We start from the raw sequence: 25,322 nt of genomic DNA, 5'->3' as shown, positions 1-25,322 counted from the left end.
TCGGTGTCAGGAAGTATCGCGTGATATCAGGTCTCGCGATGTAACGAATTGCTTGACGGCACTGCACACGTACACGCCCCTATTCAAGCACCGGCGGGCTAGCTATAAGCAAAGAGCAACGATAGATTGAGTTATGGCTGAGGCTGAGCCTGTAAAAAAGAAGCAGAAAGCTAGGAAATCTTTGTCGGAGGACCAACGAAAGAGGAAACGGGAGACTGACCGAGCAAGAAGTCAGACTCGAGTAAATATATCGGACCGGCTTTTTCAGAATGGCGAGAACTGAGAGAAACAGAAGCCTGCAAAACGGATGCTGATCCTGCTGTTGCACTTGTAAGTTAAGTATCTATGGAATAAACTGTGTTTAATATTTAAATTTCAAGTAATTGCGACCTCAGGATGTTTGCTATTGTCTGTTAAGGTTTTTATTATGATCGCTGTCTGTTAGTGGCTTACTAGTACGCTAGATACTATAACTTTGATGTTAGCATTGTCATAGCAAACACGTTTGATTTCTGTAGTTGTTTGGCCGTTCCTCTGTCGGTTTTATTTGTGTAACTTACACTTTTATTTTATGTCACTAAGTCAACGCGTCTGATAGTAGGCAATATCAGACGCGCAAAATGTTGCACATATCATGATCGAGCTAGAAAAAACGTTCTGATGTTTTCTTAGACAAGCAAAGGTAAACCATCATTCTAACGTTACCAGATGAACTTATAGACCTTGCTAATATAACTTTAGACAAATATTAGCCTCCGATATATATATATTTTTTATGCTCATGTCCACTCTCCCAAAAACAAACAAACAAACAAACAAACAAACACGAAAGCAGTAGTTCGCCTCGTTCATACCGTTCGTTCCCGGTAAAAATACTAGTATGCATGACAACACAATAAATAAAAAAATCGCCATCAGTTGGAAAGAAAGTATTGCTTTACTTGCCTCGGTAGACATAACTGGTTTTGAAATAGCCGGTTCCTCTGCTCAGCTGGGTTGCTCGTGGCGAGGGGGGAGGGACAACAGTTCGTTTTTACGACAGAGTGTTTGAAAGCATTATACTACCAGACACTAGGGGGAGCTCGTAGAGAAAAAACACTCAGACTTGCATAGTGTCCCTTTAAAGGGCACACACTAAAACAACGTGTTTTTCTGAGCCCCAAAAAATGACAATTTAAACATGCTGTAAAAAATGATCTGTTGGGTATTTTGAGCTGAAACTTCACATACACACTCTGGGGACATCAGAGACTTATTTTACATCTTGTGAAAAGGGCATAATACGGGACCTTTAAGATAGCTTGAATGTAACTCGACATCCTTGCCTCATTTAGTATACACGGTTCTATGAATATGCAAATGAGCCCCGCCTCCACTCACTCACTCACACAGCTCAGAGATCCACTCGTTGACGATCACACGTTGATCTGATTGGTTACAAGGTGTGACTTTGTGGTACTTTCAAACAACGTTTTTAAGACTGTTTTTGGTTCACTGCAGTTTTAAGGAGAAAATACTCAGCAATGGTGTTTTTTTGTTTGTCAGCAAAACATTTTTGTCTTAAAACTATTATAAACACCACATAGACATATAATCAACATTTAAAGCTTGATTTTCACCAAAGGGGCACTTTAAGGAACTGTGACCCACAGACTTAAGACACAGACCTTGCTTAGTTGGGGTTTAAAAGACACTTGAAATTCAGTACTGTTCTCAATTTTACCGCACAGGCACTATCAGATGAGAAAAATTGAGCTGGATATGTCTTTTGTACAGCTGAATAGACTTTTTCAAAATTGACCAATTTTGCATCGACGTTATTGAACTGAATTAACACTGAACTGGCTCAAGTTGAATAACAACACGGCTGTCTTCTGTAGAGTTGCTTATTGCTGAATTGAACTTGTTTCATAATTGATGAATTGAACTGTTACTGAACCGACACTGACCTGACGTGATCTGAATAATGACACTATTGTCTTTTTACAGCCGCAGAATTTGAATTAGTCTCATATTTAATGAAGTTTGCATCATTGATTCTGTTATTTTCCTGTTTATTACTGTGAAGATGCTTTGAAACAATCTGTATTGTATAAAGCACTATTTAAAGGGGACCTATTATGCAAAATTCACTTTTGTATGGTGTTTGGACATAAATGTGTGTTGGCAGTGTGTGTACACAACCACCCTACAGTGATAAAAATCCACTCACTACTTTTTTTTTAATCTCCATAAATCATAAGCAGTCTCTCCAAACGACCCGTTTTCAGAATGTGGCTTTAGTGACATCACTAAAGCCACAGGCCCCGCCCACGAGTGTTGACTGACACTGTCGTTATAACTTAGACCCGCCCTGATCGAGTTCACTGCGAGTTGTACACATCAGCCATTGCTGCAGCAATGCACTCACGAGAAGCGTCGAAGCATCTCCCAAGCGTTGAAGGTGTTGTAGCTGGAAGTATTCATTCACATAGCTCTCTCTATTTACTCTTGAAATCTGCCAGCCACTGAAGACGAGGTGGATTCATTTTGTTTTCAAAGAAAATCCCCCCTCAACTCAACAGAAATTTATGTAAGTTACTTATGCACTTCTTATACTGTTTACTTAGCTCTAACAGTGATTTTCTGAAGAAAAACTGATGCTTCATCTTTTGTGTGACATACAGTAAACTTTATTAAACTCATCAGTATATTTTGTGTCATCATTCAGACAATTAGATCGTCAGACGGAGTCCTACAGCAGGCTTGCATTAATAGTGTATACAAGCAATGCCAAATAGGTTATAATCGTAATTAAACTAAACTATACCTTTTCCAACTCCATACAGCATATATTCTCTGACTCTGTAGGCATTTTTATGGTCGAAATGAACACCATTACTGTGACTGTCTGTTTTATTATTATCATCTTCCCTGTTCTGGCTCTAATCGCGGTTGCTTAGGCTCCGCCCCCTGTGCCGTGAACCAGCAGCTCATTAGCATTTAAAGGAGAAGCACTAAAACAGTGCGTTTTTCACAGACCCAAAAAATGATGATTTAAACGTGCTGTAAATAAAATTCTGTTGGGTATTTTGAGCTAAAACTTCACATACACACTCTGGGGACATCAGAGAATTATTTTACATCTTGAGAAAAGGGGCATAATAGGTCCCCTTTAAATAAAGGTGACTTGACTTGACTTGGCTTAAGATACACTTTTAAGGCCAGTTACACTGCACTGACAGACACCGGTCAACGGCAACAGACGCGTTCATCTGGTTTGGTCGGATCTGTGTGTTTCCCCTGTTGGCGTTTCGTGTTTGTCTAGTCTGAAAAGTGGCGTACAGTAATCTGGTGATTGTCAGCTTGGCCGGCGTCTGTCGGTGCAGTGTGAATTGACCATTAAATGTCTGATTGTCATAGAATTTGAAAATAAATATCTTACAGTTTGAGAAGATCAAGGTGTGACTTCCTTTTTGAGAAAGACCTCTTTCTTGTCTCATGTTCAATGACGCATGGACCAGCCAGGTCAAACAAGCGCTGGGGGCTTCCCACAATCTGCAGGGGGCGAGAGGAACAACAGCATGCTAATGAGGACAGAAAACCTCAAGGGGGCGCTAAAGATACATTCAAATATCTGGGGCATAAAACAAGATGCTTTTGTAATGTTTTTCACATTTCAGGGGTTCTTAGAAGCGAGTCATCATAGTTTGGTAAACTTCTCTAGTGATGAAGGGAAACTACAACAAAAAATCCACAACAGCATTTACATGGCTTTACAAAAGAGGAAAAATCTTGTCCAAGGCCAGTCCTAGTCTGCTATGGATATGCTAACCAGAGTCAAATACCCCCTTGCTTTAACCCACAGGTGTCAAACTCAGTTCCTGGAGGGCCACAGCCCTACAGAGTTTTGTTCCAACCCTGCTTCAACATACACACACCTGCAGTTTTCAAATAAGCCTGAAGGACTTGATTACCTGATCAGGTGTGTTTAATTAGGGTTGAAGCTAAACTCTGCAGGGCTGTGGCCCTCCAGGAACTGAGTTTGACACTCCTGCTTTAACCCTATGATTACAACGACCATAATTTGAAGAGTCTTAAAATTCTGAAATTATCATACATTATGGGATTGTATTCATCAATGATCGAACATCAGAGGTAAACATGATGATAACACTTTATTTCAATAGTATACTTTAGACATTCTACTAACTATAAGTAACTTTGCAACTACACAAAGTTGCGCTTGAACACACAGCAAACACTACATTCGACTTCCAATCAGTGTTGCCAGACGTATGATAATTATCGTATTTGTACGATCATTTTGGTTCCACTTTATTTCAATAGTCCACTTTAGACATTCTACTAACTATAAGTAACTTTGCAACTTCATGCCAACTAGCAGTCATTAGAGTATTAGTAGACTTTCTGCTTAATATCTGCTAACTCTTTATTTTGATGCTTAACAACAGACTTTCTTCTGACTAGAAGTAACTTGGCCAACTACAAGTCAACTTATTCTACTAACCCGAACCCTAACACCTAACCCTAACCCAACAGTCTACTAATACTCTAATTACTACTAGTTGACATGTAGTTGCAAAGCTACTTATAGTTAGTAGAACTAGTGCAAAAAGCCCGTGCAAAATCAGTTTTTGTGTGTGTTTTTAGTAATTGTTGGTTTGGTGTGATTGAATGCTCATTGTTACAAAGCACACAGTGAACTCCAAGAAAAAGCTATGCTTGAGCAGTTTGTGAATAGGCTGCTACAAATGATGCCCGTGAAAGAGAGAGTTGGTGAATAGCATAGGCTACTATTACACAGTAGCGATAACGTTTAGCGCACCAGAATGAAATATAATATCCAGAAGTAAACAGCATAGCTGACTTACAGATTCAGTTAACATCCACAAATGAATAAGCGCGTTGATTCAGGTAGAAGTGCCCGTGCAAAATTGTTTTAGTGAGCTGATCGCCGTCAAAAAAGTTTAGGAGATATTTCTTAGCGATGGCTGATTTCAACAGTTTCAGTATGATAAAAAATAACTTTTATATTGATTCAATGGATTAATTGCATTTTGAAAAAAATGTGTCATGAATTTATTGCATTTTTGGGAAAAAATAATCAGTTTTTATAACAAATCTTTGAAAATCAAAATCTGGATTTGAATTATGTTATTATAACCTAAAGATGCTATGTGAAAGTTTGAAACAGAAAATAGTGGTTTTCATCTTGTTTATGTCAGAATGTTTATTTTTAAATCACAACCTACTAAGTGCTTCTTTTACTGATATTTTTGAACGATATCTTTAGTATTTCTCATCCAAACAACGTCAAACTTGGCACTGCACTTACTCGTGCCCGTGGCAAGACACCTGTCGAATTTGAAATCCATCGGACTAACGGTTCGAGAGATATGCGAATAACACACACACACACAGACACACAGACAGACAGACGTTTCTGTAATTTATAGATAGATGTCTAAAGTGGACTATTGAAATAAAGTGGAACCAAAATGATCGTACAAATACGATAATTGTCGTACGTCTGGCAACACTGGTTGGAAGCCGAATGTAGTGTTTGCTGTGTGTTCAAGCGCAACTCTGTGGCCCAGACACTGGTGACATGAAGCTAGTTCTTTGTTGTCAGTTTGGTGTGTCACAGTCTTATCTGTGATTTCTCACCTCCTTCATAATCTTAATGGCCTCCACTCTGTGCTGGGGTGGGGGGTAGAGCAGAATACGGTGGTACAGGGACTGCAAAACCGGCTTCATGGACTCGATGCAGCCCACCAGACGGACTAACTCTGCGGCCACATAGCAGATGGTGCGAACAACCGGCCCGATCATGCCGGGAGCGCTCGACGAGCAGCCAGAACCCCGGCCCTGATCCGAGACCCCCGTCCCTGGGGCCGCGTCTGAGTCCTGAGATTGCCCACCGTGGGCAGAGGTGATGCTTTTATCACTCGCTGGGTTTCCCATAATCACCACCAGAGTTGGACACAACTGCTTCCTGCGTATAGACAGGGCACACCGATGATGTATAATCGCACCATGTTCCTCTCAGAATCATAATAATCAATTTGTAAGACCAAAGTGACACAATTTGAGATTATGCGTTTACAAAAAAAAAAAAATAGACGTGTTTATTGGATATTGTACATTGATTCAATGTTTTGGACATACCCTGCTAATACCGTGGTTCCCACTGAATTATGGTGGAGAATACTTTTAGAACATAATTTTTTAGCTGACTAAAGTCTAAAGAAAGTATTTATAGTATTAAGTATTTTTAGTATTTATCATAAATTATTTATCAGTGCACATTATTTATTTATTTTTATTCATGAGCCTCATAATTTTTAATCAGAATAGCTTCCCCTCCCTCTTGAAGAGACATCTCTTCTCTTCTCTGATGATGAGGGCGGGGCAACCTGTCACTCACATGAGATCCACCAATAGCAAACCACAACCATCCAATCAATTCCCCACAGACAAAATCAAGCCCCGCCCACATTTTTTTCTCATTCCGGAAGCCGTTTCATACGGAAGCCCTAAGAGGCCATGGATTGTTATTTTTTTCTATCTTGTTTTCTCGTGATCACGACTTAATTTTCTCGTTATCTCGAGATAACAAAAGTTGTTTTCTCGTGATCACGACTTAATTTCTAATATATGATCCCGACATAAAACCGTTTTCTCACGCCGTCATGTGTATGTATCGCGATTCGCGAGAAAATCTCACTCCTTCTGAATGTTGTGTATATCATGATGTAGCCTACGTGCGAGCTGGCTTCTTTGATTTTGAAATCTACTTCATAAAAAGCCCGCAGAAGAGATTTTATAATTGCTTTGAGAGAGAGAGAGGTGTCCCAGAGGAGAACCTGGCCAGACTTAACTGATCTCTGACCATTTCTCGGGTCAGCCGCAAAAAAACATTAATCTGCATCTTTCAAACATAATTCTGGTAGACATGCAGACGTCCAGGACCTGAAGTTGGCTGGCAATGAAACTGACTACACGTTCAGGGTAGCTATATTGTCTTCTACGATAAAGTTGCAGACCTGACAGCCTCCTCCTTCTAGTGTCGGACACTAATGTGGAAGTCGCCAATCACTGACAGACATAGAACTATTTCATTTTGAGTGAGCCCGTTATCAAAGTAAAAGCGAATGCGATCATCCATGATGCTGCTTTATTCTGCTTTTGGTGCTTATACTGTTCTTGCCGACTACGCAGAAAAAAACAAGTCGTGATCACGAGAAAACAACTTTTGTTATCTCGAGATCACGAGAAAATTAAGTCATTATCACGAGAAAACAACAGAGAAAAAAAATATTATCCATGGCCTCTTAGGGCTTCCGTAGTTTCACTCTAATATACGTCACAACTTTCATTTCATGCAGGCCTTGATACTTACATACTGTACAAATAGTTGAAAATGTAATGAATTAATGTTAATTAATTAATTAAATAAATAATGTTTTGCCTGTTTTTTTCCACTTACAGTGTAAGCTTAAAACATACACATTAAAAAGTAATGTATTCACACTTGCAATCATATGGTAAAACGTATGATTATAAGGGCTGTCAATTGACGTTAACAATGATGTTAATATGATGCAATTCATTGTACATTAATTAAAATGAAATAAAAAGTCGTATTTATGCGTAAGCTGAGCTATGTTTAACTAGATAAAGTCTCACCAGACGAGGTCAGTGAAATTACGATGCAGGTGCATTGTGGGAGGACAGCTGCTCAGCATAGACAGAATACACTCCAGGTACAGCAACTGCAGCAGCTGGTTTTCACTGAAGAGGGACAACACACATTTCTCTCGTCACATCGATGAAACACTAGCGCAACATTTCATGAGGAACACACTTCATAATTACCATTTAAAAAAGTACATTCTATATACTATGAATGTATGTAATATAAATGAAATCTGGGTGTACTACATCCCTCATGCTGGCTTTGTTCGCCTACTTTTCAGTGTCAAATTCAGACATACTACTTCATACTACTTTCAAAGACTATATTGTAAGGAAGTAGGCATATTCTGACACAGTATGACAGATTTGAGTCTTTGCTCAAAGTCAGCATTGACTATATTATATATTTACTACAGGGCTGCCAACTTTTGAGTTTAGCTTGGAGTGAAATTTTTTTTGGGGGGGGGGGGGGGGGGGGGTATGTAAAAACAAATATTGCATCACAATAAGTGTAATTGTGATTGTCAAAACATTTGGTAACTAAATAGAATTTTATGAAGTTTAGTGCCAACATGTTACAATGTTTACATTGTACAATGACTGGTAGGATACAGTTTTTATTATTGCTTGACAAAAATTTCAAGATTTCAATTCCATTCTTGTGATTTGATTGTGATTTTGATTCAATACTGACTAATTTGGATACATGTTTATTTTACATTTTATTTAAAAAAATAATCTTACCTAATGCTGTAAACATAGAGGGCCCAATCTGCTGGTATTATTAAAGGTTAAAAAAACAAATTAAATTAAATATAATGCAATTTTTGTTATAATAACAATTATTTAATTGCATAAGTAAAAATATAATAAATATGTAATATAGTGCTCAGCAAAATCTCAGCAAAAAAAAAAAAAAGCTATTTTTTTCTATTCAATTAACATGCTATGGTCATTAAATGGCTCTCCTGAGGTAAATGTAACGTTATGTGACATAATTGTTCTCCTGCTGTTATATTGACCTCTTTCCGTGGTTGAAAAACACTAATTGGTCGATATTATGTACACTTTCGGTAAGTTGTCTGCATCTTTAAATAAAAACGTAACAGATGATCGGTTCACGTGCACTTGAACTGAGGCGCTCAGCGATCTGTCACGTCACATTTACAAGCGCCAAACGTATTTTTGTCTGAATTTCGTAATAAAATGTACGTAATCTAAGAGCTGAGAATTAGTTTAATATTAAAAGTACCTCTTTGCTCTGCAATTTTTCTGTGCGTGAGAAAATGGATGTGTGGCGTGAGAGCGTGTGAAAAGTGTCAATTGCGTGAGTCTCACGCTCAATGCGTGAGAGTTGGCAGCCCTGTTACTAGTCTTGGCAGATTTTGCAACTGGCCCCTAGATGGCTTGTGTTCTGCCTTCAATGCAAGTCATTGGGATTTTTATGCCCTTTTATTCTTCATCAGGCAAAAATCATAAAACAGAAAAGTGTTAGCACTCCTCTCCTTAACTAGACACACGATTTGACGCATCAATCATGCATTTTCCCAGAAGTTTAATTCTTAGCGTTAAGATTTTGCTCAGTAGGTTCTATGGTAAAAGTGATTCTCATCTAAACAGACACCCCTAATAATAGTAATCACTAACACTAGTCTACTAATAATGACTACAACAAGTTAATAACATGTAAAGCTTACTTTGAGACAGACTCCAGCTTGTCACAGAAAACAGTGAGCACCATAACAACATCTTCATACAGCGCATCAGTAGTAGGAGAGACATCTGAAAACATACATACACATTTACATAACTAATAATTGGCACATAAAAACTGTAAGCAAGCAATTAAAAAAATATATAACAGGTGAACCAATTACATGTTCCTTTTTTTCTGCACTCAAAAAAACATTGTGAATATTAATTATAAATCAGACTTTGTATGTAACATTATAGATCTGTACCTAATGAACAGTTATCTAAACAGCAATTTAAGGCATCTATTCTTCAAGGCCAAACCCGTCTTTCATAGGACAGAATAGCCTAAAAGACTCCAAATTCAAGTCATGATAAAATGTGTGGCTACTGCATTTGTCTTTGTATTTCAGCACACTTCCAACCACAAGTGTATACTGCCTTCTAAGATACCTTAAAGGTGCAGTAAGCGATTTGTGACACACTGTTGAACACAGTGGCACTAAAACACACTTGTAGCCAATCAGCAGTAAGGGGTGTGTCCACTCATAATGGGGGAGGTGTCTGGGGGCGGAGCTATGAAGTGTTTGTTGAAGCATGTTTAGGTGATTTTTTAAGGCGAGACACTACAGATGAATAGGGTAAAATTTTAAAATAATAGATATCACATCTATCATGAAACTTCCTCAGTTGATTACTTACACAAGTATATAAAAAAAATGTATTACAAGTTTTAGAAATTTGTATGTTTAATTATTTGTATTTGTATCTCTTTCAATATGCACGATTTTGCATATATTTTCGGTAGATAGATCTGAACATATGATAAAGCCAGGTGCAAAATTATTTTTTCATTTTGTTTACACACAAGATGAAAAAAAAAATTCAGAGGGATTTCAGGATATATGCTTTCATTACCTAGGAAATCAAAATATACTGTCCATAGCCTTAAAAAATCGATTTTCGCCATATTTTTTTAATTAAAATGTCACATAAATCAGGCCAGGAATGATTAATTAACAAATCCCTCTGAAAATATCTTCAGAATACTGCTAAGTGTATAACTGGAGAGTTTGGTGTACACAGGTGCTACATAAGCTGAGATGTTTGTACTGGAGAATGACAAAAACTCATTTTGAGAAAACGGCATTTAAAGAGTTAAAGAGCTCTAAATGAGATTGCGTCGTTAGCTTTAAATCCCCCTTTGGACATTCAAGATTGGTTACTGATAGAAAGGAAATGCCCATATTTGGGTTACATAGCGTTGTGCAGGAGAGATTTACAACGATCCCGGTCATGACAGACTTCAGTGAACAGATGGATCTCAGGAATACTAACTTCTTGGTAAATTCGGGAGAAACTTACTGCTGCAAGTAAACAAAATGTAATAAAATAAACATCTTAATGTATATTTTCAACATTTTCTTTATAGCAGCTTGAAAGAACACATACTGAAGGAGTAAACTAGCCCAAAATCTCAAAACTGACCACTGCATGAAAATCTATGTTTTTGCCTGCCGTGTCTCGCCTTAAATATCAACAACAACAATATAACCCTAACCCAACAGAAATCGCTTACTAAACCTTTAATTTGGCCCAGTTCTAAGACAGCATTGCATGTATACCTCACAGAGAAGGCAATACAAGTCTCAGTTTAAAATAAATAAATAATAAAAATAATAATAATGATATTAAATCAAACATGGTGGAATAAACTAAAATGGCTCTTATATGTTATTCATTACATATTGAAAAGTATCAATAAAAACAGTTTAATCAAGTTAAAAATGGACTAATTACTTTTGCCTGTGATGTATTTTTATGCTCATTAGATACTGTGTTATTATCTTAGCAACACACTCATGAGGACTATGGCTTCTAAAAAAGGAAAAACCTCTGTGTGTAGATTCCAGAGCAGAAGAGCTGTGACGGTTTAACTGGCAGCTGTTATCATCAGTTGAGATATGAAAATGGTTGTGGTTTATCAGCAACATGAAAACGATTAAACGGATAGTTTGACGGATGAGCCATGTCGAAAACTTGGCAAGTGAAAGCATGTTTTCATGGCTTATTGACTGCGTGTACCTTTGCGCTGGTGCACAGGTATGCAACGTTCCTCGCCATCAAAACCCTGTAAAAATCCAACCAGACTCATTATAAAATGCCAATTTCATAACATCAAATCATGCTTAACATTCTAGAAATGTTTGAGAAATCAAAAATGAAAAATTAGAGTAGCTTATTACATGGCTACTTATCAAAAAATAAATCTTGATTTGAGTTGAGCTATGATTGTTCAGGACAATGGCCATGACACAAAAACAAAAAAAATGATAACACATTACAGCAAGGTTTCCTTTGTTAATATGAATTAAGGATGAACAAATCTTCAACTTCTACAGCATTTATCAATCTTGATGTTAATTGTAACATTTACGAATACATTTTTTAAATCAAAATTTGTTATTGTAAATTAGTTGTCAACTAACATGAACAATGAACAAATGCATTTCCCTTTTGAAAGGGAACTCGCGCTGCATCCCCTAGAGGGCGCTATGGGGAATAACTGGTGTCTGAAACATGAGTCTAACCGAGCGGCAACCTTCCGGTCTCTCTCTTGAATCCGACACGGAAGTGACTTGCAATTCATCGACTGGCCACTAGAGACAGCCTGCAAAAGAGAGTCAATCCCATAGACTCCTCTTGTTAAAATGCCTTTTACAACATTAAAATGTTTACAGCCTGGTACAAAAAGTGGTTTTGGTCTATATAGTTAATTTTGCCCTTCATGACGACTGTGAGGGGGGTGAATATTTTTATAACTCATCCGTTAAAATTATATTAAGCCTTAAAGTTCTGCATAATTAAGGGCGTGGCCACTTGAGTGACAGGTGGATTGCCGCTGATGTCACTACTAGCCGTTTGTCACGTCACCTCAGCTAATCCTCCTCTTTTTTAACCCCATTTTTGGTTATCCGGGAGTGACACGCTGCCAAGATGGCGACGGCCGGCTCCGCCCACTTTGGGCTTATTTTTTACAGTCTATGGTTTATACACATGCTTCAGACACCAGTCATGCCTGAGGCTTTCCCTCGTCTCGTTCCCTATTCTCAGGGAACCATGGTTACACGCATTACCTGAGAAGTTTTATTAACAACATTAAAAAAGATTAAAATATATACAGTATATTGCTCACTGTTAGTTCATGTTTGTAATGTTAACAAATGAGAACTTATTGTAAAGTGTTACCAAAATATTTCTCTACAGAATGCCACCACTGACCAATCACTCAAGCATATGTCAGAGAGCTGTGTAATACGAGATTACAGGTATGAGCTTGTGATTGATAAAGCTCTGTGAAACGTGACTCACTGTGTTTTCTTGTCTATGGCGTAGTTGAAGAGCGAGGTCTCCGAGGATCTGGCTGAGAGTCGCCCTGACCGCTGTGTTGATACTGCGTTGATGACAACTCGATATGTACGTCTCGATACACACCTGGAGACACACAAAGATGCAACAGAGATTGAGCAACTTCTAATATCCATCATGTCAAACTGCCTTTGTTCCGCTGTGGCAATGAAAGGTACCATCATTCCCTTTTAAAGCCACTGTAGATATTTTGCACGTCAAATGTGATTATCCCACTGGTGCTCTTCAGTCATTTTTAACCAAAAGATTTTATGTTATGTTCTTTTAGAATGGCTGGTTAAGGTTTTGGCACTTGTGACACACACACACACACACACACACACACACAAAATCATGGATATGATTCAAAAAGTTTAAATGGTTAAACGGGTCCAAAGCATGCGTGACGCTCGTGGTGTTTTCAGCTCACTATATGAGGACGGGAACACATGAACTTCAGCTCCGGAGCCACTCTGAGAGAAAACAATCTCCAGATACACAAAGAAAATGCTCTTCACTACAACCCATCAAAATAAAAGAAACTATGACAGAAATATATTACTATTGTACAGTGAAATGTACTTCTCAAAGTAATAATAATAATAAAAAAATTATTAAAACTATATTTTTCTTCCATGTATTAATTTTAACAGTAAACCTTTGTAGTGCAGCACTGTGGTTGCCAGAAATATAATTAGCTCATTTTCATTAGATTACAGTTTAAAAGACTTATTAAATTGTTAATGTTTTACATTTGTATTTGTACATAAAGCCAGAACAAATTAAAAAAGACAACACAGAATTTCTAAAAAATACAAAATAAATAAATAAAAGCATTTTATAGGGCCTTATTATTGTAAAAATATGTACGATATTATTCAATTGATTAGACATGATTGTTTTTTTATCAAAATTTAATTAACCCATTAAAACAGTATTCAGGAAAAGGAAAATGGAAAACACAGAATTTTTCAGGGCCCTAAAATTTACGTTTAATTTTTGATTACTAGAATTTATTTGAACTATTAAATAGGAATCCAGAAAAAAAAAGGATTTCACAGGGGCTGTTTTTTTAGGTCAATTATTTAAAAAATAATAATAAAACATATACATGAATGAATCGCTCACAAGAAGATCTATAACATGCAATTAGAAATACATTTAGATAGGGTGAAATTTCTTGAATTGAATTGAATTGAATTGAATTGAATTGAATTGAATTGAATTGAAGAATTAGAAAGGAAAAATTCGGACCCAAGGGCACTGAAATAGTTCGCCATCACTCAAAAAAAGAAAGAAAGAAAGAAAGAAAGAAAGAAAGAAAGAAAGAAAGAAAGAAAGAAAGAAGAAGAAAGAAAGAAAGAAAGAAAGAAAGAAAGAAAGAAAGAAAGAAAGAAAGAAAGAAAGAAAGAAAGATAGATAGATGGCGGTCTGATAGAGGTCTTTGATGAAAATTATTGACTGAACGTCATGCTTTTAATTGATTGCTCAACAAAATAAAATAGTAACTCTGCAGCAAGTGCGTGTTTATGATGTGGAAAAGTCTCTGTTAATCCCGATCAACAAAGCGACTCTGAAATGGAATCTTCCACTAAGCAAACAGAGAGGCTGAGCTGAGCATCTGCCGTCGTGCGGCTCGCTTGGTCACGGAAAAAGGATCTAAGACGTGGCACTATCACCTGTAACCACAGCAACCAATGACACACGGCTGGAACATTAGTTTCATGATGGAAGTGAGATGTCAGGGGAAAGGCCTTCACCGTGTCTTAGTCACTGAAAAACAACTGCCTTATACAAAATCAAAACGCTTAGTCAAAAGAATAGGTAATAATCAACTCATTTAGTGGCCCCAAAGTAATATTTGGTCACAAACGTCTGCATGTCTAATAGAATTCATCAAACAAATGCAGCTAGAGCTTTTCTCAGAACTAATGTCATATTTCTAAGCAATTTTTGATGACAATTAATCAAGTGGTGTGAAGATGTTTTTAGTGGATGTTCCGCAGGAGTAGTTTATCACATTAACTATGGACATCTTCCATTAACGTTCGGCACCCATTAATCATCCAAATAGCATTTGTCTTTACTTTGATCAGTAGTTATATCTTTTGTTTTATTATTTATACCTTACAAACGACCTACAATTGTGTTATGTTGTAATGTCATGTTATTCTTTATACCATGGTCTGCCTGAATATTCGATTCTGATTGGCTGGAATATGTGCAATAAAAAAACGTTTAATGCACAGGTGGTTCCAGTCAGTTTAATCACTGTTTTCAGTTTAATTACATGCGCTGCTTTTATTGAAGCGCACACACACTTAGATAGATAGTGCTACTCACACACAGAAACATTCAGGAGCACAGAAACTTGTTATCATCATCACTCTCGCACGACTTATATTAATAAAACAGCTTCGCTACTGAATCGTTATTTCTCAGCAACGAGGGAGTATCATCACTGTTTAAAGGGGACATATCATGCTAAATCCACTTTTTTAGCCCTTAAATGCATTTTGTTGTATATTTGGAGTGTTTATAAGTACAGAAAAGTTGAAATTATTCTCTTCAGGTGCTTCATTGATATCTTTATATTCTGTTTTGGCCTTATTTTTCAACCTGTTCAGATTTTTCTGTTATCTATGACGTTTTGTGAACTATTACGTCACAGTATTTGCAGCGGAACTGCCAAATAAGGACATCGACTTCCAGCCCAACACTTCGAGCAATCCGCCATTTTTATTTCTCTCTGCAGTTTTGTAGTCCAAGCTCAAAGATGCAGAAGTTAAGAGAGGGTAAGTTAAAATGGTCGGTTGTTGGATGTAGTAACCCACACGCTTCATTACACCGTCTAATGTAGATGAACTGCCGCGCTTGTGACAGGGTGCATGTTTAACTGAAAGAACGAGCAGAGAGAGAGAGACCCGGTCGCGCGCACGCACTCTCTCTCTCTTCGGAGCCAGGCGAAAGTGTAAACAAAACTTCACCGTCTCCAAACTAGACGCTGTCTTGCTCTCTGTCCCTCGCACATTCAAAATAAATCGACACGGTGGTAAAAGGTCGGAAGACCAAAGTTTCATGTGTAAATACAGTAACACACCACTGCGATACATCCATATGAAGACGTTGTTCTGCAGGTTCGTCGTCTTCATTTTCATCTCGCTCCGGCTCCGACTCTGGCTCGAACATGTAAGGCTGGCTGGACAAGTCTTCCGTTGTTGACATTTTGTTAATAACGTGTGAATAAAAAGTTTCTGTGCCGCTATAATCGTATCTCTGCTATAAACTACAAAAATGGCCGAACGGGGTGGAGTTGAACCGAGTGTCACCCCTGCATCCTGGAGAGGGGGCGGGGTATGAAGTGTCTCAATTGTATTTAAAGAGACCGCACCAAAACGAGTTGCTCTCAGACGCACATCAGAAAAGGGGTAGAAAAGGGGCCTGTGGAGCTATAATAATGAGGAATTCAGACCCAAGCATTGCAGTTCCGCTTTATATAGACTACAAATGTATGATTTATATGTTAAAAGGAATGATTTAAAAGCATGATATGTCTCCTTTAACTTACAGCTTCATTGTGTGTATGACGCTGTACAGATGTAGGTAATTCACACACGCATCTCTCTCTCTCTCTCTCTCTCTCTCTCTGCGCTGCTTTATCTCTGTGTCTGACTCAAAGCGCGCACAATGCTTGATCTAACGAGCCGTAACTGATGAAAATAACTACCATTTTAACCCCTCCAGTCACATTTAGTGCTGCAAACATCAATAACAGCTTTAACTTAAAAATTCTGGCAAATGACCATGGTATAAGCAGCATAATCCATGGCTAGCTGTGCATTAAATTATTTGAACGCACTATCATAATGCATTAAAATCGTTTAATGCACGGCTAGCTGAGGATTAAAATGAACACACATGCTTTGATATTCTGTTATCAAATGCAGTGTTCTTGATGGGTCTGCTGTGTGACTGCACATGACTCGCTGTTTATGGCCCGTTCCCTGGGGCTCCTCAACAGTCCTGTGTGAAAATAAGAGCAGTCTGCCACTACCAGACACATTTACACATGATGATGTGCTTTTATGAGCCGTTTATGGCCAACCAGGGGCAAGATAATAAAGTTAGACACCAGTCTGCACAGACAAGCAGTGTGAGATCTGATCGCTTAGCATGCGACTGTCTGACAGTGTTTACGCAACTAAAATTTGCATAATACATCAAATCTGCATGCATGGTTCATATATAAAATTTCCCTTAAAATGACAATTAGTGTGAAAGAAAACAGTGCTCACAAAAAAACTAGGGTCTTTTAAAGTAATTTAAAAAAAAAAGGTTCTATCGTCATTTATTCACAAACCTGTATGACTTTTTTCTTCTGCAAAATACACACACACACACACACACACACACAAAAAGTGTTGAATAATATTTCAAATGTTTATGTCCATACAATGAAAGTCAATGGGGTCCAAAACGACATTGGACCCCATTGACTTTCATTTTATGGACAAAGATCACTGAGACATATTTAAAAATTACTTATTTTGTGTAAGTGAAGTAATAAAGTAAGTGAATAAATAATGACAAAACTATAATTTTTGGGTGAATTATCCCTTTAAATCAGCAAAAAAAGGTGATGCATAAATACCTTATTTTATATATTATAAATAATATATGACTGTTGTTGGGTTTTTTTCTAATTAAAGTAATGGTAATGGAATTTTTTTTTGGGGGGGGGGGGGGGGGTTGCATTATCGCAATGAAAAATAGTGGCAATGTGCCTAATTGCTATGAAAACGTTGAAATAATATATATATAGTCCTTAATGGTCCTAAAATGACAGAAAAAAATCTCAGGAGAGTACAGAAAAAGTCAAATGAAGGCAATAGAAGGCGATCACATTCTCAGGGTTTGTATGCAAGCGATTTGTGGAGCGATATAACCACACTGTATAAGTGTGACCCAAACTGCTGCATCGTCCTCATTAAAGCACATCTTCACAGCGCAGCAGTCTTTAATAGGCCTTAGACGACGACTTCAATGAGAGGGTTGCCAGAGTCACGTCAGATTAGCAATTTGCAATTCGCTATTTCATTCTGTCATAGAAAGGCGATAAAGCATGTCTCACCTCAGCAATTCTCAACATGTTGTGCCCATTGATCTCAAATGTAGAGGAGTAGGTGACACAAAGCAGGACCTACAACACAAAGAACTTAAAAACATTAGCTGTTTAATATAACAGTCACTTGATTAACACTTCAGTATTAGAAACAGGAGATGAGAAACACAGTGTGTGTGTGGACACACGTGTGCCAGTAATGCTGCAAATCTGTCCAATCACACGACAGGTGCAGAGCTGACACTGAATTCATTAAAGGGATAGTTTGGCCAAAAATTATATTTAACCCATGATTTACTCACCCTCAAGCCGTTCGAGATGCATATGTCAATCATTTTTCAGACGAACACATTTTCAGTTATTTTAGAAAATGTCTTAGATCTTTCAGTGGTTATAATGTGAAGTTATGGGGTCCACTCCTTCAAGTCCCAAAATGTGCATGCATCCTTCACAAAAGTAATCCATCCGGCTCCAGGGGGATAAACGAAGGCCTTCTGAGGGTAATCCGTGCGGTTTTGTCGTAAAAATATACATATTTAAAACTTTATAAACGAAAATAACTTGCTTCCGGCAACGGAAGTGAACTATCCCTTTAATAGTCTCTCACCACAGCAACATGAAAATAGTGTAGATTAGTGTACAATGTTTTATCATAATAATTTATTCTATTTAGTGTATTCTATTTCTATTTAACATATTCAGTATTGGGGGCATCCAAGTTATTTGACATATTTGAACTTTTTTAAATAAAAAAAAGGAAGACAATAGTTACTCTCCCTGGTATTTAGTTACTTTTATACTTTTAACTCATTTGCTACTGTATTTGTGAGAAGTAACTAGTAACATGCCCAACGCTGCCAATCACACACACACACAGATGATGGTGAAGGAGCAGAGACACACACACCTTCATGACCTCCACCTGCAGGTCTTCATGTAAGGCGGGCGTCACCCTGATGGCCTCCAGGATCTGACTCAAGAGCTGCTTCTCTGGTGCCTCGGTCTCCACAGCAGCAAAGCAGTCCTCACACAGGATCTTCTGTCAGCAGAAAAACATGCAAAAGGCTGAGAACAGTATAAACTAACCAACATTTAAAAAAAAAAATGAACACTGGTCATCTTAACATGTTTGTAAGCTGAATTATAAATGTATAAGATGTGAATGGTTGCATGCAAAACTTGCCACCACATTGCTAGGCATTCACTGTAACATTGATCATAGTTTTAAAACCTGTTAAAATGTAAAAACCTTTTAATTGGTTAACGGTAAGTTCACTTACTCTATACACTAAAAAACATTTAATAGATTAAATGAGACATTTCATGTGATTTTACAGTTTTTGGACATGAAAAAAACAAGTCATCTTATAAGTTTCTGTTAATCTTCAACTTGATTCATCATGTGTCTTTCTCTTTACCACCTGTGTTTTTCAAGGTGGTTGTCAGTGCATATATACAGAGCTGCACGATTAATCACTAGAAGATCGCAAACTTGATTTTTTTTTTTAGGGAAAAAAATAGTCAATGGGGTCCATCAACTGTCTGGATACCAACATTCTTCAAAATATCTTCTTTTGTGTTCAGCAGAAGAAAGAAACTCATACAGGTTTGGACCAACATGAGGGTGAGTAAATGATGACAGGATTTTCATTTTGGGGAGAAGTGTCTCTTTAACATTATTTAAGTTAAGGTGCAGCAAGTGATCTCTGAGAAACGCTGTTGAAAGTGGATCAGGGCTGCGTTCAGCCCCTACAAAACGTTGCACAACGTTTTTTAAACAGAAACGGTGATGCGTTGAACACACTGTTCTGATGACGCAAGAGTTGCAACTATGGCAGCTGAGAAGGCCATTCTTTGTGTTCTTTGTGAAGAATTTTCTGAGCCTGATGAAGTCGGTATAAATATGTGTTTAATACTACAAAATATGCCCGATGAGAACATCCCAATCGAGTGAAGGGATTGCTGAAAGTGAAATGGAAGCACACATCTTACCTAATTCAGACTAAAACACATCTATTTAGCCTCACATACTGACTTTATTTGTAGTTCATACTGTTTTAATACCCTATATTTTCTTTCTCATTTTTAGGAAAGCACTTAATTACCATTGTTTATTTCTATACCAAATGTCATACACTTGCAATGAAGCTAAAAATATAAACAACTACATCATTGTGTTGATATGCTATATTTTTACAATAAAACTTACGATAAACATGTCTTCTAATATCCTCAGTTGTTGCGTATACCGAGCTGCATCGAACACATTTGTAAATTACTTTCCTTGAACCCATTGTGCGAGTTCACTTTAATACCGCGTGCTTTATATACATGTTGCTGTTGATTGGACTGCAGTTCTGACACACCCACCAAACAAGAGAAAACATATCTCAAACCCCGTTGCACACCGGTGCACGCCGTTTCCAGGAAACATGACGTTCAACCCGGAAACCGTAGCAAAACGTTGCGCACCATTTTGAACTTGAACATTTACATTTACATTTATTCATTTAGCTGACGCTTTTATCCAAAGCGACTTACAATTGCTATACATGTCAGAGGTCGCACGCCTCTGGAGCAACTAGGGGTTAAGTGTCTTGCTCAGGGACACATTGGTGTCTCACAGTGGATTCGAACCCGGGTCTCTCACACCAAAGGCTTGTGTCTTATCCACTGCGCCATCACCACCCCAGTACGTGCCCCAGATCGAGCAGCACAACACACTTGTAGCCAATCAGCAGTAGGGGGTGTGTCCACACATGAGGGAGTAATGCCAATCGGGAGTAGGGGGCGTGTCCACACATGAGGAAGGAGAGCCAATCAGCAGTAGGGGGCATGTCCACTCATGATGAGGGAGGATAGAGAGAGAGAGAAAGAGAGAGCTAATCAGCAGTAGGGGGTGTGTCACTCATATTGTAGGAGGAGAGAGAGAGAGAGAGAGCCAAGCAGCAGTAGGGGGTGTGTCACTCATATTGTGGGAGGAGAGAGAGAGAGCCAATCAGCAGTAGGGGGTGTGTCACTCATATTGTGGGAGGAGAGAGAGAGAGCCAATCAGCAGTAAGGGGTGTGTCACTCATATTGTAGGAGGAGAGAGAGAAAGCAAATCAGCAGTAGGGGTGTGTCACTCATAATGTGGGAGGAGAGAGAGCCAATCAGCAGTAGGGGTGTGTCCACTCATAATGTGGGAGGAGAGAGAGCCAATCAGCAGTAGGGGTGTGTCCACTCATGATGAGGGAGAGAGAGCCAATCAGCAGTGTGGGGGGGGGGGGGTTGGGGGGGGGAGTCCACTCATGATGAAGGAGGAGAGAGAGAGAGAGCTAATCAGCAGTAGGGGGTGTGTCACACATATTGAGGGAGGAGAGAGAGTGAGCCAATCAGCAGTAGGGAGCGTGTCCACTCATGATGTGGGAGGAGAGAGAGCCAATCAGCAGTAGGGGGCGTTTCCACTCATGATGAGGGAGGAGAGAGAGCCAATCAGCAGTAGGGGGCGTGTCCACTCGTGATGTGGGAGGAGGGAGCAAATTTGTGTCAACGAATTTGTGTTGTTTCTGCTCCATACGTGAGTAACACTGGTTTTGCCGTTTCACAGAACCAAGATATGCTGTTACTGTAATGTTATCTATAGTAACAGGACAGTTTTGAGTGCCGTTGTTTGTCTGGAGCCTAACAACGAACTCTAGCTTGTTTATACTCTTGTGTACTCTATTTTAAAACAAATGTTTAATTCTTCCTTGTCGTTCGTTAGTCATCTTCGCATTATTTTTACAAAGCATTATTTTGCTTCGCTTCAGCTATAGTAAACAGACATCCACTCTTGCATTACGTGTTAATGCATTTTGGGGGCGGAGCAATGAGGGGAGGGTGTGTTTGATTGGGTTGATTTCAAATTTCAACAGTGTTTCTCAGAAATCGCTTACTGCACCTTTAATGAAATATAGTTGTTTTTTTGTTTTGTTACTATAAATTTAAGTTCAACCCGTAAAAATGATTTAGTTATGGCAACCACAGCTTCCGTTTTTACCATAAATTCTGTATATTCTGGTCCAAGGTCTATTCATGTCCATAGTACAAACATCACGACATGAGTTATGAGTCTAACATTGGCTTAGCAAATACCATTAAATAAATCAGAGACCAAATATATTGTCTCCAGCTTGATCTTAGTGTACCTAAATAATTCCGTACGTCTTTAAAACGTGAAGTGTTGAGTAATGCACACACACACACACACCTGCATTCCAGTGAGGGCAGTCTGAGCCAGTTTAGTGTTTTTAGACTCCAGTGCCAACCGAAGAGGGAAAAAACACTTCTCTCTGCACAGAAACAGTTCACAGTTCACAACGCAGAACATGAAAGATAAACTCATGAAGAGCACTGAAGCAGTTTCTAGTGTCACTGTCAGCCTCTGATGATTCTGAGATCATTTGTTAGACACTTTGAATTAAAGCATCTGTTATATGAATAAATATAGAAGAAGCTAAAAACAAAAAGCATTCCAATATCAACGGTATAGCCAGAAAATAACTAAGGAACAATTCTTATGCATTTGGTAATTTTAATACTTTATCAATGTGTTTTCACTGTGTACAAATGAAAGATTTAAAAACAGGGAATGTAATGCAAAACCTAATAAATGTGCATTGTCTTTTATGGATTATGTATGGATCATAAAGATGATGTGAGAGAGTATATCTGAGAAAATACAAAAGCTGACAATACAAATATGGTGTATGGAATCAAAACACTTGCCTGAGTTTAGATGGGGGGATTTTAACGGATCCATTCTGAGCTTGAAGGGTCTCTGTACAACCGCAAGGAAAAATAGGGGAAAAGTACATAAAATTAGAAAACCGATATAAAAAAAAACGTAAACACATTCAAACAAATTAACATCATTTCAATATGAATAAACATTCTTTGAAACCCCATCATTCCTAACTATTTAAAGTAAGGGTGGGCGATATGAGGATATAAGTATCCTCGTAAACATAGTAATTAATGTCTTAAGTGAAGGTAAACAGTAGAGAAAGAAACCCATGTGTAACAGTGTATTGGATCTGTGCATTCGGTCTTAAAGGGACAGCAGCCTAATAAACCTGTGTTATTAATGTCAATCAAACAACAAAAAAGAGAAAATCTCTCAGTGCTCTTCACTGAATCACTTTTGTCTCACTTTAATATACAGATTTAATTTACACAGTGCAGATTATGCAGTGATCTTTATACATTTGATTACTTTATACAGTTTATGTAAGCTAGTCGCTATTTCTTATTTCAAGTGCTTGAAGTTTTTCAGGTAGGTCTAGTTCTTTGTTCTATTGTAGTTTGTTGTCCTATTCCTTGTAATCAGTTTATTTGTTCTTATGTTATCACTGACTGTTTACTTGTCTTCCGTACGCTTGAGAGTGTTTATGTAGGCTAGTATTAGTTTATTTGTGATACTGAAATTGGTGACAAGAATTATGAACTTTCAATGGTATTAAATATTTGATGATATAAAACCCCTATTTAAAGCAAAAATAACTGTATTGAGATATATATATCGTTATTGTGAAATAAAATGACTCATGATAAAATCCCAAACCAGGCCTTGCTATACTGTCATCTGAGGTATTCATTGATCTTGTAAAATGAGCCAGAGTTGAAGAGCACCAGTTTTGAGCCCCTCATTTGTTGGCACAGCATGACTGACAGTGTGTGATATTCAATGCTGAAACAATGAAAGGTCAATTAAGTGCATGAAGCTCCACATCATCTTCAACTACTGCCTTTTCCCATCTACTAAACAACCTATAGTTAAACACAGCACAAGAACACAGAATAACTTAGAACGAGCCCAGAACATCTATAACACTTTAAATATCTTTAAATATCAAATAAATTTGAATATTTGTTATCATTTATTATTATTATTAATACAATAATGTTTTTGTTCATTTCACTAACTATTCTGTCTGATATAATAATAATAGTAATGTTGCTGTTATTTTATTAATTTCTGGATCATACTAAAGCAAAGGGCGTATGTACAAACAAACTATAATATCTTAATTACCAGCGAAAGAAAAAAATAAAGTAGCCATTAAAAGATTAAATTAATCATTAAAACATAGAAGACTGTCATTTAAAATACTGTGGCTTTACCATGCCTCAATTATGGTAAAAAACATAATTTCATATTATTAGCATACACTATCTATTCATATAAACATGTTCGACTGAATTTGCATGCTATTCCAAAGTACTCATAGTGCATGTCCAAAAACATACTATTAACATACTATGACTTTTTCATTTGACAGCATTTTAAAAATACCATTCAGCACTATAATATTCACATAAACATGGTCGCATGCATATATAGGCTCATTGCATGAGTGCCCACTGGAAATTAAACTATTTCATTTGATTTAAATTCGCGTGTTTATTATCATGCTGTTCTAATAAATATTATGCCATTTAAAAAGACATCCTGTAACAGCTGTTATGAGGATTCAGTTACAGTAAATAAACATCCGTGAAAGGCGGGCACACTTTTGCTCTGACTGCTCTAAAACATTATTTTTAATAAGCGTTCACGCGCGTCCATCTGTTCTGAATGTGCGTTTGATTCATCGCTCACAGACTCAGGTGCGTCTTACCGCGCGCGACGCCGCACGCGTCCCGCATCGCTTTATGTTTGCTGCCCGACGCGTCCTTCTGGAGCTTGCGAAGAATCTCCTCCATCGCGCTGGGAGGATGATGGGTGAATGATATGCTGTAGAAATGATGGTTTCAGGCCTCCTGCCTAAAGCTCAGCATCCCTACAGTAAAGATGATTCACTTTAACAACAGTGATACGTCACACCGTACGTCAGTTGTTACTATATGCGTGGAAGCCGCTGGTGTTTAGTGACACAAATACTATAAAGAAAATATTGTTTCGACCAAATGAAAGGGTTTAACTGCATTCTAGAGCACGCATCTGATTTGTAAGGTGGGTGTCCAGCTACTTCCCGTCCGCGAATTAAAGGCACTAAAACTACTATGACTAAGGATTGCTAATTAATATTCATAAGCCACGCCTTCGTTGGTGAAGGGGAAATAATGTTGCGTCACTGCTATTTGATTAATATATAGGATCATTAATTTATTAATGATATAAGATCATCTTTGCCATTGGAAGAATACCAAGCAAATTGAACAATATCTTAATAATATTCATGAGGTAATATCTCGCCATAGTATTCTACATTATTTCTGTCCAGAAGAAGAAAAAAATGCTGCACAGGATTTATTATGTTTATTATATGGAGCTCGCGAGTCGTAATGATTAATGATTATGTCACGTTGATTGCCTTTTTATTTTATTTTTGATTTTATTTGATTTCAAGTCACCATGAAATCAAAATTGACCATT

At 37.7% G+C, this 25,322-nt stretch overlaps 1 protein-coding gene across 1 annotated transcript in view; it reads right to left on the bottom strand.

Annotated features, from left to right (window-relative positions):
• The window catches only part of arfgef3 (ARFGEF family member 3), a 69,151-nt gene extending 44,396 nt beyond the window's left edge, over positions 1–24,755 (bottom strand). Inside the window, exons 1-11 of the mRNA XM_079855096.1 lie at positions 24,565–24,755; positions 22,669–22,724; positions 22,155–22,232; positions 18,831–18,962; positions 17,933–18,001; positions 12,766–12,888; positions 11,479–11,524; positions 9,399–9,483; positions 7,693–7,797; positions 5,671–5,998; positions 3,425–3,537 (exon numbers count right to left, since the gene is read on the bottom strand). Of these exons, the coding sequence (XP_079711222.1) occupies positions 3,425–3,537; positions 5,671–5,998; positions 7,693–7,797; positions 9,399–9,483; positions 11,479–11,524; positions 12,766–12,888; positions 17,933–18,001; positions 18,831–18,962; positions 22,155–22,232; positions 22,669–22,724; positions 24,565–24,649 (1,220 nt within the window). The 5' untranslated portion in view covers positions 24,650–24,755. The remainder of the gene's footprint in view (positions 1–3,424; positions 3,538–5,670; positions 5,999–7,692; positions 7,798–9,398; positions 9,484–11,478; positions 11,525–12,765; positions 12,889–17,932; positions 18,002–18,830; positions 18,963–22,154; positions 22,233–22,668; positions 22,725–24,564) is intronic.
• Between the last annotated feature and the right edge of the window lie 567 nt (positions 24,756–25,322).

The sequence above is a fragment of the Squalius cephalus genome (genome assembly GCF_949319135.1).
Source record: "Squalius cephalus genome assembly, chromosome: 21".
Lineage (NCBI taxonomy): Eukaryota > Metazoa > Chordata > Actinopteri > Cypriniformes > Leuciscidae > Squalius > Squalius cephalus.
The sequence above is the reverse complement of the archived record's forward strand: the minus strand, read 5'-3'. Positions and strand labels throughout refer to the sequence as shown.